The sequence below is a fragment of the Opisthocomus hoazin genome, chromosome 4, assembly GCF_030867145.1.
Source record: "Opisthocomus hoazin isolate bOpiHoa1 chromosome 4, bOpiHoa1.hap1, whole genome shotgun sequence".
Taxonomy (NCBI): Eukaryota; Metazoa; Chordata; class Aves; order Opisthocomiformes; family Opisthocomidae; genus Opisthocomus; species Opisthocomus hoazin.
Genome location: NC_134417.1, coordinates 4,448,765 through 4,463,290, shown reverse-complemented (window position 1 = coordinate 4,463,290; position 14,526 = coordinate 4,448,765). Strand labels below are relative to the sequence as shown.

Sequence of the window (14,526 nt, the reverse complement as noted above, 5' to 3'; positions counted from 1 at the left end):
CCAGCCCACGCTCTCTTACGGTGATGGCTAACGCGGGGAAAGGAAGCTGGTGGAACTCATTTATGGAAATGCCAAATATTACGTGCTCCAAAGATTAGTAGGTATTTGTAGCCAGCTGAGCTGCGAGTATCCCTTGGGGTGGGCACTGACTGATGGATCGTGTCAAGGTTTAATCTGCTGCACACACAAGCAAGGGAGAAGCAGAGGTTGTGCTTTCAAAAGAGGACATGGCTTTAGAAGCTGCTCAGATTGTATGAGAACGCACGGTCACAAGCTGGCAAACTTTAATAGTGGATATGTACCACACGGTGGTACACATATCTACCCTTGCCATTTGAGACTGGAGAACATTTCACCTTCCCAGGCAAAACGACCATTATTAATTATTTCCATTTAGGAAATACTCTGATTGAAGAATGCAGGATGAAGTGGTAAAGTTTAGGATCGAGCAGGGTGAGGGCACATTCAGGAAGAACTGGGAAGCTGGGGAATGTGTATCAAGAAAAACACGCTGGACAAAAGCTGGGGGAAAACCAAGAGGCATAATCTGGCTATTTGATACTCTAATAACTGTGGTGGAAACCCAATTCATCTGGCCAGCACAATATGACCTTTTTATACAGATAAATCAGATCAGTAACTTTGGCTATAAAAGTTATAAAAATAGTCTCCAAAACAGATATTGTTATTCTGTATCTTCAAATGAACAGAAATAGCACGTAACAGCATTCTCTGAAGACATCTCTATTCTTAAATAAACTGCTCACAGATAACAGCCAACATTTTTTCCCCCTCTAAATGGAGGTGGTAAAATGGGAGTTGAGTGACAAAAAGTATAGATAATTTAGGGCAAAATAAAATTGTCTGCAGGCAATTACCCCAGAAACAGGAGTGACTAGCTCAGCAGCTTGAATGGAAGAGTTAATTTACAAGAAATCAGTTTGGACGTCTGGAGAACCTGAACGGTACTATGACGTAGGACAGAGGGAAAGCAGAGCGAACATCTAACAGGCCTTTAGAGGAACAGTTCAATCCAGCCTGGGGCCACAAACCCTGGGAAGATTTAACCATCATGGCATGGTTATGCTATGAGACGATTTTAACATAAGCAATTTCTAACATTATTTCATTACAACGTATTTTTCCTGAGAACTGAAAATAACCGAACTATTGCTGAGCTACCGCCAAGACATTTCCAGCTGGTCTTGCTACTAAACACTGCATATATGGAGCCACAGGCTGAGACTACCTGTGCAAATAACACGCAACTCCTTTGCCTGGCTCACTGTATTCGATACTGAAATTCCAGCACTCACTTGTGTAAAAAATCTTGTTCAGATCCCTGCTCCGACTCGTGCTCCTGGATCTGCTCTCCCATTTGTCTAGTGTTCTCTCTCAAGACAGTGGAGGTGAGCTGCGGAGCTTGCAGTGTCCCTGGAGTATGTATGTTTTCATTCCGGTTCAGCCAGGAGCCTTCCAGGCTCTCATCTAGGAAGAGAACGTTTCAGATCACCGACGCGGCTCTGACAATTCGCAGCGCAGCACTACTGCCTTCAGGGCTCGGGCAGCCAACTCACGCAACGGCCACCGTGCATCAGCAACGAGAGCCCTCCGTCTACCGACACGCTTCCGTACAGTTCACATGACTTGTGGCACCTTCTCCAAATTTGTATTTCCGACAGTTTCATGTCTTTTAAAGCAAGGGTGCCTTTAAGAGATCAGCTGGACAAACACTCAAAATGATAAATTTTCCACTCTAATGTTATTTTATGCTCTTTTAAGGAAGGAATACTACCAGCGATTCTGAGCAATAACAATAAATCAAAGTAAAAATATTAAACAAACCCAACGCTGCAAACAAATACTGTATCGTAGCACTACCTAAAATTGCCGGGTGTCTTGCACACATATAACAAAGATAATTCCCAGTTACTGAGTTTACCATCTGAATAGAAGACTGTTAATCTCATATGCATACAGAAAACAAGATACAGATTCGGGTGGAGGATAAACCCCAAAATGTGGCCAGCACAGCTCTTTAGAAACTTCTGTAAGAACCATTTTGGTGGAGTAGAGAGGGGGAATTTTACCTAAGAGGAGTGGTCTGGCTGGTGCGGATGCTGGAGAGTGACTTCAGCCAGCGAGTTTGGAGCAGATGGAAGGAAGGGAGATGGAAGGCGACTGCAGGGGGAAGTGGGATGCTGTGCTCATGCTGTGAAGGGAGCAAACCCGAGAGGAAGGAAGAGGGGGGACTTGAGGAGAATGTGACAGAGCAGACACGCGTGCAGGCAAGAGACATGTAAAAAAACCACGTAAGTTGCTGGAGGAGCTGAAAGACAGTGGAGATGACAAGAGAGGGGAAGACAAGATCATGGATTTACTAACAGGAGGAAACGCGTGGTGGGAAAGTAGATAGGGATCCCAATGGATCTTTTCATTTTTTCTATGCCTTTCATTACCCTTTGGGCATGAATGTTGTCTAAAAAGTTGCCTAGTTATTCTTGAATTTAATTTGAACCTTTTATAACGCTAGGGAATTCTTTTTTAAAATCCTATTTATGCTTGATTTCCTTAAGGCATTGTGAAGAAAGGTCACAGAGCAGATTTACTTTCAGTTAGAAACAGGGACTGTTCTCCAACCCAGACAGTCTGCTGAACCCAGTATATGCTGGACTGAGGTGAGAAAGGAACCACAGGGGACTAGTTATGTTTTTTGATGCAAGACTAGTTTCTGTGGCGACCCTGCCCTTCTTTAGTTCCTGTAGAGCGGAATTTAAAGAAAAAAACCCCCACACCTTAGCAGGATTTAAAGGGAAGTCCAAATTAGTAACTGTACTGCCAGATTAAGACTAAAGCTATGACTTTTGGAAGACTTAAAAAATATGTAAAGATGAAAAAACAACACAGACCTGTGTCTAGACTACGTACAGAGCATCAGTTACTTTGCAGGCAACCAGCTGTTTTGTTCAGGCTGGTTCTTCATAGCTCAGGTTATACAGACGAGTGAACAGTAAGGACTTATTTCTGAGGATTAAATCTCTGATTATTTAATGATCTTATCATTGGTAGATGGAAAATAAGACAGAAATCTATGTCTTCCTGTGAAAACACAGACAACCTGACTCCAGATTTTCCTGGCTTTCCTATTGCCACGATTCAGAAGGAAGTATACCTAGGGCATAATGCAAACAGTAATGCCTACTGCACACCAAGAAGCATCCAAAAATTAAGTGGCGTGCTTCCAACTGTTTATGTTATTGTGAGTGGGTTTTTTTAACGTATGATATCAATTGTGCTGTATCAACACACGTCTAAACCGAGACTTCTGGTGCTTGCACCACATATCCTTCCATATAGGGAAAGGCCATAGAGCTTGTGCTGCTGCTGTCATTAGAGAGCACTTGCTGGTAACTTCTCAGTTCTGTCATCTAGCAGTCAAATTCTACAATGAAGGCATCGATCAAGGAACAGACAGTTATGCTGTTACGGGCTAAAACAAACAACGATGAGCTATACATCCTTCCTGGACCTACCTAGTGAGGCTGTACAGCAAAGCTTTCGTGAATAACGAAGGTCTGCATAGTGAGCTATGAATTTAAGGTCTATAGGTTTCACACTGAAGAAAGGAGAGTGGAAGAACTTCCTAACCCGTGTTCTTCACAATGTGCTGTCCCAGTATGTTGCACTGTGACCCAGAGCTGTATTTGTCATGTTCAAAGGACATGCCCATACCCCCAAAACGTGGCATCCTGGAGGAAGCAAAACAGTGTCTGAAGAAAGGAAGCAGTATTTTATCTACCTAAACTCCAGGCTGGCTCTAAGAAACTGAAGGACCTGGTGCACGCACTGCTCAACGTAAGCTGTAGTGGAGAATGTCCCTGATTGTACAAATGCATACGGACAAACTTTTGAAGAGTATTTTTGGAAACTGCTGTACATTCAGACAAACTGGCATTAGATTCCTCATGAGGAGTCACTATCGTAGGTACTGAACTTGGAAAAATCCCTGGAGTTTCAAGATCCCACTTATACCTACTCTGTAGGGAAACAGTAAATTTATATCCACAGACTTACACACTACATCACACAGATCGACCAGGAACAGATGCAGTCTTGTAAGGGATGGGCTATCATACCCAAATTCCTGATAAACGTGCCTGAAGTCAGAGAAAAAGTAAATACAGACACTGGATGTCAACATTATTTTAAATGACAACAGGTGTCTTTTTAGTGTTCTCCAGTGGTCCTGCAGAAACACAGATCTCTGTCAGCATTTCTGCCCTGGGTTTGCTCTAACACCCTGTTAATTAACAACGGCTCCGGCCTGAAGCACAGGCAGAAAACCAGAAGTCCATGACTGAGAAAGGCACAGAGCAGGTAACTCCACAAAACACCTCCTGTCTCCAACTTCAGCAACAGCTTTCAATAGTTCTGAATCTGCAGATCTCAGTGAAGACAGACTCTTGTCTGTCTTGTCCCTGTTCTTACAGGGACTCACGATGATATTTCTCATAAAGAAGTGTTTAACCTTGATAGGAATTTGCAGAGCAGACATCTTGTTTTTACTACATGCAGAATGAATCACATATTTCAGCATTAAATGATAAACCGTAAGGGCTCCTAAGAAGGAAGGCTGTAAGAGATGTACAGAAAGAGAAATGGCTCTGCCCGGCACCCTGAACCCATACAAACCTTCCACTCTCTTTTTGTGGAGCGGTGGTCGTCCTTTCTTATTCCTTACTGAAGAGGCTTTGCTGCTGCTGCTTCCGCTGTTAACGGACATTCTGTCGTCTTCGCCACCCGTCACTAGTGAGTTTCTATAGGAAATGAGCGGAAGCCACACATCTTCTCTTCTTTCCATCATCTGTTCTGTCAGAAACTTCTCTAAGTAGGAGTGACTGAAAGTAACAGACAGTGAGTATAGAGGAGCAGCACGTTGTTTTCTCTAATTAATTTGTAAGCCCTCTTCACGTTCTTGAGAGCTTAACACAAATCCTTATTTTAATTTCACAGCGTATGCTGATAGGGCACTGCATCTCTGACGAAGCGTACACGTCATTCCCTCAAAACAAAGTAACGCAGTTCACCACCTACACCTTACTCACAGATCAACCACACACAACGTTCTCTCCCCAACATCTTCCTCCCACGTTTGTCTGCGATCACTCACAGCACACTCTCCTTCAATTCCTTTTCTGTTTTGCATAGCGAGGAAGCCACTTCTATATACTGCTACTGTGTCAACAGACAGGCTGAATTAGAACCCCTGCTGGGAGGATGCAGCATATCCTTTTGCTTCTTGGAACAAGAAAAACGGTTTCCTCACATGCAAGCAGTTATTTTTCAGTAAAAAAATGGAAGATCTGTTCCACTGCCATGGAGAAGTCCAGTGCACACTTGTTAACTTACGGGAGGAACCAGTCTCCTTCCTGTATATGGTCTGGAGGGCATTTGGGTTGTTTTCTTTTTCCATTGATTATTTAATTATGGTATTAAAAGTAATCCTCAGAATGAATATACAAGTCCACGTAAAAGCGATTCTAATGAATTTCAAGCTGCAGAACCAAGCATTCCAAATTTAGGCAAAAGACCTCAGATTCTTCAACATCACCTCTACCCTTCCCACGAATACATTAGGGTGCACACTTCGATCCAGGTTTCATTTCACACCACACTGCCGGGCTGACTCAGCGGGAGTCCAACCCACAAATTCTGCATGGAAAGGAACTCGCCATCTCCCTTTTCCTCTGTTAGCTCATGGCAGGCTCAAACTTCTCACCTGGCCTAGGTATCACAACAGGACAAGGAACCACACTGTACAAGCCTGGGTAACAATCACATCCAATTTTTAACAGGGTTTTGTTTTGATTCAGTGAATAGGACGACTTTGCTCCAGAAACCGCAGTTTTTCTGTCTGCTGTTTTGTTCAACATTGTGACCGCTTCTTCCTCCCCCTTTTCATGTGTGTACAGCGTAACATCCACACCTAGCACCAAACGGGAGATTCTTGGTTCATTCTCTCTCTCTCTTTCACAGTACCAAACAGTACAGCACTCGAGCGCTTCGTGACTTCATCTGCAGAATAGTCTTGGACAGTAAGAACTTTTCCTGCATCCAGTTTATGTTTATAAAACTAGAGTGCCCAGGTTATGCCCAAATTGTGAAGAAGGAAAAACTACACCACTTGGGGGTTCTTTACTAAGTAGATGGCAAACTTCAGACAACTTCTGCTCAGGGTTTCAGAGGAGCTTCATGCTGGCAGCTCTCGCCAGCTTCAGTGAGGACAGAAACTCTGAACTCCTAGAAGTAAGCACACCATGCTGAGGCTCCATCTCATCCGACTTCAGACACCCAGCAGTCAGCTGCCTAATCTAAGCTAACGGTCTCTATTTGAGAGAAACAAATGGAAATTAATGCCTGCACAGGGCAATTCACCTCTATACTGTGTTAGAGGAATTCCTCGGGATTTCCCTGCCCGTATCCGCCTCGTCTGTTTGTAACTGCGCTAGTCTAAATCTTTTTCTGCTAGGTGGAAGAGCCTAGGACCTTAAATGTATAGTTTATATTCATTCCATAGATGCAAATAAATCCATAAATGGCTATCACCGATTCTGAGGTAACTCATAAAATAAGAAGCTGAATAAATAACTAGGATAGGAAAACTAAATTCAACCACTGTTGCTGACCCATTCCCAAACTGGAAACATCTCCCTTTTCTCCTTCCAAATACAAAAGGCAGCAGTAAAGCAGAATGGAAGCAGAAGCCCTGCATGGGAGCAGTGCCTGCTGAACTGTGCCGGCATGGTGTTCTGCACCCGGGGCAGATGACGGATGCAGATGTATCACGTAGGTAATTCGTTTTTTTGAGTTGGGAAGCCAAGTCGGAGGGCTTCTGGGTGAGAGGCAGACACACGCTGATGAGACCTTCAGGGTTATTCTGCAGCACTTTTGCCTCCAGACGAAGAGCCAGCTGCTGAGTCTGGGGAGACGGAGGCCGGGAGGGAGGCCAGCGCTCCTGCAGAGAGGCCTTCTCCAGCAGATGGTGGTCATGCACCTTCCTGCGGACGGGCAGCCCCTTCGGAGGGAGGGGGAGAGGTCCCTGGGGCTGGGGTTGAAGCGGTCACGCTACAGAGAGGGGCAAACCAGCTGCCCACGGGAGAGCCCAGCATGGAGCGTCAGCGAAGCATTACGGGCAACGCAGCCGCTGCCCGATGGGTGCAAACACCACAGAGCCCTCAAGGGAAGGAATGGAGTCACCTCCACAAGAAATCTTCATATAGAAGAAAGTTATCTTGACTCATTTCACGGTAACCACAGCCAACAGAATCTAGGGCGTGACTGAACTCATCTTAAAGCAGTAATTTAGCACAGGTCACACACATCATGTCCTTAAGGGCCTATTTCTTTTCATGATCTTCAAATTCAGCTAAAGTAAATAGCTCTGGTGACTACAATACGGACAGCTAAGCCCAGGAGACATGGACTCCATCACAGCAGCCCTTACAGTCCTGTGAATAAAGCCAGCGGTTGTGTATGCGGGCACCAATGAGGGGAGAAGGAGGACCTTTGAGAAAAATTTTTAAATGGCAACATAGAAGACTGAAAACCAAGATCTCCTGAAGTACTGAATTTCATGCAAAGGATCAGGTGAAATTAAGCTGTCACGTAAACTGTACAGAATGATGTCACTTTAAATTTTTGACACTGCAGAAACTTGTGGAAAGGATGATTACTGTACAGGAAGGACAAGCTTCACTAAATTAAACAGGAATCAGGCTAATGACAGTTAAACTAAGAGATACAGGAGAACCTACGGTTCAGCTGGGAAGACAGTCATAAAATCCTATTATTCTTATGTCCTGTCCTGAAGAATAAGACAGAGGTTGACAAGATTCAAGGATATAATGATGAAGACCTGTTTCAAAAATGGAGTGCCAAGCTAGCCCAACTGGACCATCCAATTCTCAAACTGGCTCAAGTGCGTATACATTAAAAATTATACAAAGTTAACCAAGATGCATTTCTTCTAACACAGATAAAGCTATAGCATTCATACTTGTTAACCCTAATAGAAAAGTCCTTTAAAACAAATGTCTTCAAGGAAAAACTACAGAAAGGTCTGACAGAGTCAGCTGAGGTAGTTACAGCAGATACATACAACTTACACTCACTGTGGTCAGAATTGACTGGAAAGATATCTATAACCGTAAATCAGAAAATTTGGGAATTGCTTTTTTTCACTGGTCATGAAGTTCTTCAAAGAATTCAGTTCTACAGAGGTCACACAGTGCTTGGCTGATTTCTGACTGCACTCCTCGTCCTTTTTCCCTTACTACTTCCACGCTGTGGCCAAATCCCAGATATTGGCTACGTAACTTGGTAGAAATGCAGAGTGTTATCTCTGCAGTGATGCTGACAACATGTCTTTACTACAGATTTGACCCTACTAGTGCAGTTTTCTCTTCGCCAATTCTGTGATATCTGCAAGCCCCTCTTGACAGTCTGTTCAAATGTTGCTCATAAAACAGGATTTCTTGCTCTTTATTCAGATCTTATCAACAATACCTCTGATTTATTTAATTTCCAGTATTTCATCTGCAGTAACTACCCGCCGTAACAAGTTCGTTTTACCCTCCCAGGACTGTTACCACCCTGCTCTGTCCCAACCAACAAATGTCCTCTCTCAGCCTCTTTCTCTACCCTGTTGTGCCAGTAACAGAAGCTTCGACAAACCTTTATTTCCCAGTTTAACTCAATATATTAAAATAAACAACAAATATATATTTACATTTTATGTAAATATCTAACACAAACAGGTGTTACTGCAGCATTTTAAAGGCCTGTAAATTTCCTGCACTGCTAACATTTCATTTCGTTTCTCTTCTAGCCTGAAAAAAACATTCTTTTTTATTTTCAGTGCCCCATGGGAAATTTTAAGGAACACTGTTTTGTGAGGTCTCAAGCTCACCTCATCACTGGAGCTGATTCTCCTTTTCTCATTTATTTTTATTACTTTAAAACACAAAACAATGAATAACTATGTATGTGAAACGTCTCACTGGGACTTCCAATAGGCCCTGTTAGATTGAGAAATCCCCAAAGCGGAGAGCTTAAACACACGCTACTACAGTGACTGACAGAGCCCAGCAAAACCCACAGAAGAAAATGGAGCATTACTTACACAGTCTTTTTGTCCTGTCGCAGGAGTTTAGAAGAAAATTCACTAAGCACTTCAAGGAAAGCAAGGTTAGGAGGTGGATAGTCTTGTCCTTTTTGATTCTGATATTTGAAGGCGAACTCTATGCCATCTCTACAGTAAAGAAATATTAAAATTTTCAGACATTTGTAACAAAATTTTAAAAAGTCATCCATGGCTTCTAAATGCTGCCCAGAATCTGAACTGTGATGAAATTCTTGGTATCTTTATGTCCCATCATAACCTTTTATTTTCATTACTAGCCGAAAGCTGCTTTTGGACAAAGGGGACTCAAATGTTGCCCCTCCATTTCTGAGGATTGAATCTCAAAGACAACACACTGCCAGTCAGATGGTAAGGAGGAACTTACCACAATCTCAGAAACTTGGTGGGTGCTGAAGGCCACCGCCTTAGCAGGAGTGGCCAGTTGGCTCGCTCTTGTTTCTGCATGAAGCAGAAGCTTGCAATAAGAATAATATGGAAGATAATAACTAGGTATCACACTTCTGCATCAAGAGAATTTACGCACCAGTATACTGATACATGCATCTCTGCCTTATCTTTGCCTTATCCTTGCCTCTTTTTTTTTTAAATCTCTCTTGCTTGGCACAGGAAAGCGTCTGGTAGCATTTTGATCATGCTTTGCTAATCTTAGCCTTAATGACTTAAGTCTCTGAGATAGCAAACTTTAATATTTTAACCTTTCTATGTCATGGGAAAGTCGTAATTTAAATTTAGCAGCACCTTTCTACACTTTCCTACACAGCAGTTACATAAAAAGCTTAAATCCACTTAAGTTTTCCGAAATATTTTTGGAATATCTTTTTATAAAAGCCCTCAGTGCGTACTGAATCCACAGTGGTGTGGTACAAAAAACTATCTACACTTGCTAGATACCGTGCACACAAACATTCTGATCGCACAAATCATTAGGCAGCAGCTCGTTTTAATTCCTTTCTTTCATACATGTACATCCCCCACCATTTTTCTACATAAACTAGAAAAAAATATATCATTATTCCAGGACCTGCTAAGATTATGTAACTTTAGAAGAGCTATGCTGAACAAAACTTTTGATCTGAAGTAATACAAAAATCTGGTTTATTTACCACCACTCACTTGTGTAGTGTCGCCACAGCCTCTCTTGTCTTGATCTGATCCAAGCCAAAAGTGAGGGCAAACCGACGAGCCAGTTCCTTAATCCCACTAACGTGGGCAGATGTCCTGTCCAAATTGGGACCTTGCTCCTGAACAAGCTCATTGAACAGCTAGAGAAAGAATTCAGCTGTTAAAATCTGAGAGCTAGAGAATGCTTTTCTTGAGAAAGACTTCTGTTCTTCGCCTGTTACCGCTAAGAGTGGACATTACCATGACTTTTTTGCAGACATGTAACAGGAGTTCTCTTACATTCGACTTCTAATCTGCTTCAGTTCCCAGACTTTCCTCTGTGTCACTGCTGTTTGCCATTTGTCCCCCATCTTCTGCTGTGGGGACGAGAACTCTTCAACAGAATTTTGCACTTACCTTCCTTGCATTGCATCTATTATTCTCCCAACTCATCAAGATGGTTCTGCATTCTTATGCTGTATTCTAAAACACCTACATCACCCATCAGATCAGCATCTTCTATCAACTGAGGAAGCAAAATTGCTATTCCGTCATTCAAGACTTAATGAATAACTGGACAGCATTACTGGGTAAATGCCTTCAGAGCCTGCTTGATAATGCCCTTTCAGTACAATAATGAACTACTCGGTAGTTTTCAAATCAGTTCTGTATCTTCTTCTGGTAGTGCCATTTAGATCACATTTTCCTAACTTGCTAATGAGAATACCAAGGGAGACAGTGTCAGTGACAATATTAAATCAAGCTGCATTAAATCTACTTTTTCTCTGCTATCCACAAGCTCTGTTACCATGTAATTAATGAAAGCAGCTTAATTTGACATGATATCTCCTTGACAAATTCATACTGGCTGTTACCTATCACTTCGGCACTTGCAAATAGCTTGTCTAATTATTTTTTTCAGGAATGATATTAGGCTGACTGATCTATGGCACCTGGCTTCTTCCTCTCTCCATGTTTTAAAGGCAGGAATTACTCTGACACTCGCCAATTCTTCTGGAATTCTCCAGTTTTCAGAGATATCGCTCAGCTTCCAGATTGCTACAGGAAATCCCTTAGTGCTCTGAAATGAATTTTGGGAGGTCCAGCTGATCTGAAAACATCTAATTTATAGAAGTAATTTCTATATGTAATGGATATATAGCTGGTACTTCAAGGGCCTAAATGGTATTTAGGGAAGCACAGACTTCGTGCTGTTAGCAGAACAAGGATGGATTTCATCATTAAGCCAATAATTAATTGTTGATGTAGAACAAATTTTTCAGGGAAAAAACATGTTTAACAATATTGGAAGACTTCAACTAATTAGCCTGAAGTTTTAAAAAAATCAATCAGTATTTAGACAAAATGTCAAGAAGATGCATTACTTCCAGTGAATTATAAAAACAAAAAGACATCTTAGTTCTTATTGTTCACTAGGTACCAGGAAACAAATGCTATGAATCAGCCTGGACCACATGGCCTTCAAGGCTCTTCTCTCCCTTTCTTCCATTTTAATCTGACCAAAGCTTTGCCAGTGTGGGCTTAAGGAGACAGAGATTACAGGACAAATGAACGGTGACAGCCTGAATTGAGGAGCAAGACAATCTCTTAACAGCAGGGTGGTATTTTTTGCTTCATTGTAAAGGGCACCAGAGAAAATCCTGTCCAGTATTTTTTGTGCAGTGAGGCATTTCTAACAAAAATCAATACTCTTACCTGCTGCAAACTGAGAATGAGTGTCTTTGCACACTGGATTTTATCAATTTGCCTTGTTTTGCTCAGGGTTTCCTTAATGATATCTCCATAGTCATTGTAGTACTAGAAAAAAAAAAGTGGAAAAAACGCTCTTTAAATCTTTAAATTGAACCTCTTATACAATTTCTTACAGTTTTCTTGATAGAAAGATTACTTGTAATTCTCGTTTCGAACAACGCAGTAGTTGCCAAAAAACCCAGTCTCAAATCCAGATTTTTTGTGTGAGTGGGAGGTAATGTTTCAATAGCAAAATTTAAACTGATTGGTAGCCTGCACCCAGTGATGAGGTAAGGAACTTCTGTGTTTGTTACTATCTTTTGTAACAAGTATGTTGAAAACCAAACAAAAGAGTATTTCCTACCCCAAACGAAATGTTTGATGAAAGTGACCCGTGGCTGCTAATTCCAAGAAACCACATTACCCTGAACCAACGCATCCTCCAACAGGTAGGTGCGGACAGACACTGCCACACAGCTGTGAAGCTCCACATACAACACACGGGGAGTCAGGTGGCCAAGAAAGGAATTCACTGGAGCCAGAAAGCTGGGTAAGGAATTAGTCAGTATGAAGTGCTGTTTTTCTTTGTGTTAGAAGAACGGTTGCTGAAAACCCCAGCCTATGGTACTGACCATTTGGGTAGAAAAGCCTGTATAATCATTAAAACTTCCAGGCTGAGAATATTTCTCCACCAACCAGTTGAATACTTCTGTATTTAATAACCAGATTAATATTTATGCATTTGCAACCACTTATTTTCATTCTCCCTTAAATATTGCTCCTACCTTCTTTGGTACAGAGATCCTTCTAATTTATATCCTAATTTAAATTCAATTTCTCTCACTCTCCCCCAGCTTCAAGAGAAAGTGGGGTGTGGAGAGAGGAGAAGACCAAGCTAGAACAGCAGGTAGGAAACTAATGTGAATTGTGACAGCTTCAGTTTGAAACTCCTGCTCTGGAAAAAAATCCCCTTGTACTGCATGCTCCTAATGAACAGGAGAAGGAGGATATATAAAATCCTTTATATTTCGCATCAACATCTCAAACACTATGTAATAGTAAAGGACCTGCTCCCCACTCCAGGTTTTCCTCCTTGATTGTTGTCGTTATGATGACAATCCCTTACAGAAAGACAGGAGAGGGATACCTGGCAATCTGATACAACCTGAGGGGCTTTGGGTTGCTTGGCAGCGTCAGGACTGCTGATGTGCCTGTCTTCTGGCAGGTAAATTCGCAAGTACAGGGTGCAGTGGTAGCTGAGCAGCAAGTCGTTCTGAATTTCATTGGGCCTAAATACTGTAGTACGCTACATACTGTAGTGCATTCCCACAGAAAAAAATCTGCATCCACATGGCAAGCACCAAGATGGGGAGACTCCTGGTGAAACACGACATTGAACAGATAACTGCTATTGTGGATTCCAGGAATGAATTTGAGGAGCAGGATCAAAAACTCTCTGTAGAGTGGTGCCTCTCTGGAAACACTCAGCACCTTGTAGGACCAACTTTCAGTGCTGCCCTTAATAAGGCACTCCTGCTACATAGGAGAGGCAGCACAGAGCTTACTGCTTCTCAGTGGCAGGTGTAATTTAGAAAGGACAAACTACTACCAGAAATCAAGTAAGGCTGGAAAAGCTTTCAAAAGCGTTCAACCTTTAAATACTGTACTGGAAGGGAGAGGAACAGGAGACTTGACCTTGCAATCTGTGTTCAGTTAGGAAGAGGAGAATACACAGAGCTGTACCTTCATATAGTGTTTGAAGATATCTGCTGCTGCATGCATGTCCACAATGTCATAAATTATCAACTTGCTAAAGGCAGCCAGAAGGTTTCTTCGCTTATGTAAAGCTTCTATTTTGTTAGCTTCATCTTCTTCATCTCCCTCTGAAAGTGTCAACAACAACAAAAATGTTTACAAGTAACTGCTATGTTCTAAAGCAACATTACCAAAGAGCAGCTTTTAGGAAAAATCAATTCTTTAAAATGCAGTAAGGACTGCTGCAGGAGAAGCTAAACAGAAAGGTGATAATTCTTGAGTCTTGCCTATGTTAGGACCTCCAGGAAAGTTCAGGAACATGACACACCGCTGACCAAGGGTGCTATCTGTAGTCCTGAGTAGGTACTGAGTGTAATCCACACGGACCTGAATCGCTTGTTTTCTTTACCCCGTGAAAGGCCACAGTGAAGACTTACTGAATGCTTTTTGCCTAACTTCTGAACACAGGACATTTGGAGATGCGTCTTTAACATGACTAAGCTATAAATATTTCACATAAGGAAAATTAGAAGCAGCAATACTTCCACAGCGTGCCTTGGATTTTCAAATATGAAATCAATGGCTCTAAAGCATCAATAACAACAGGAAGTAAAATTCAGTTGTAAGAAACATGAACATTGAATGGCAGTGTCCAAGTAGTAAGTCCCCATGTAAGACTCCACTCTGAACAAAAACGAAACTACACACATAAAATG

The 14,526-nt window shown here is 42.0% G+C and overlaps 1 protein-coding gene across 3 annotated transcripts in view; it reads right to left on the bottom strand.

Moving 5' to 3' along the window:
- The window catches only part of STAG1 (STAG1 cohesin complex component), a 198,063-nt gene that overhangs the window by 7,487 nt on the left and 176,050 nt on the right, over nt 1–14,526 (bottom strand). For all 3 annotated transcript variants that reach the window (XM_075417654.1, XM_075417653.1, XM_075417652.1), the window contains 6 exons: nt 13,799–13,938; nt 12,020–12,121; nt 10,316–10,464; nt 9,182–9,310; nt 4,693–4,898; nt 1,317–1,488 (listed from right to left, as the gene is read on the bottom strand). In XM_075417654.1, coding sequence (XP_075273769.1) covers nt 1,317–1,488; nt 4,693–4,898; nt 9,182–9,310; nt 10,316–10,464; nt 12,020–12,121; nt 13,799–13,938 — 898 coding nt within the window. The remainder of the gene's footprint in view (nt 1–1,316; nt 1,489–4,692; nt 4,899–9,181; nt 9,311–10,315; nt 10,465–12,019; nt 12,122–13,798; nt 13,939–14,526) is intronic.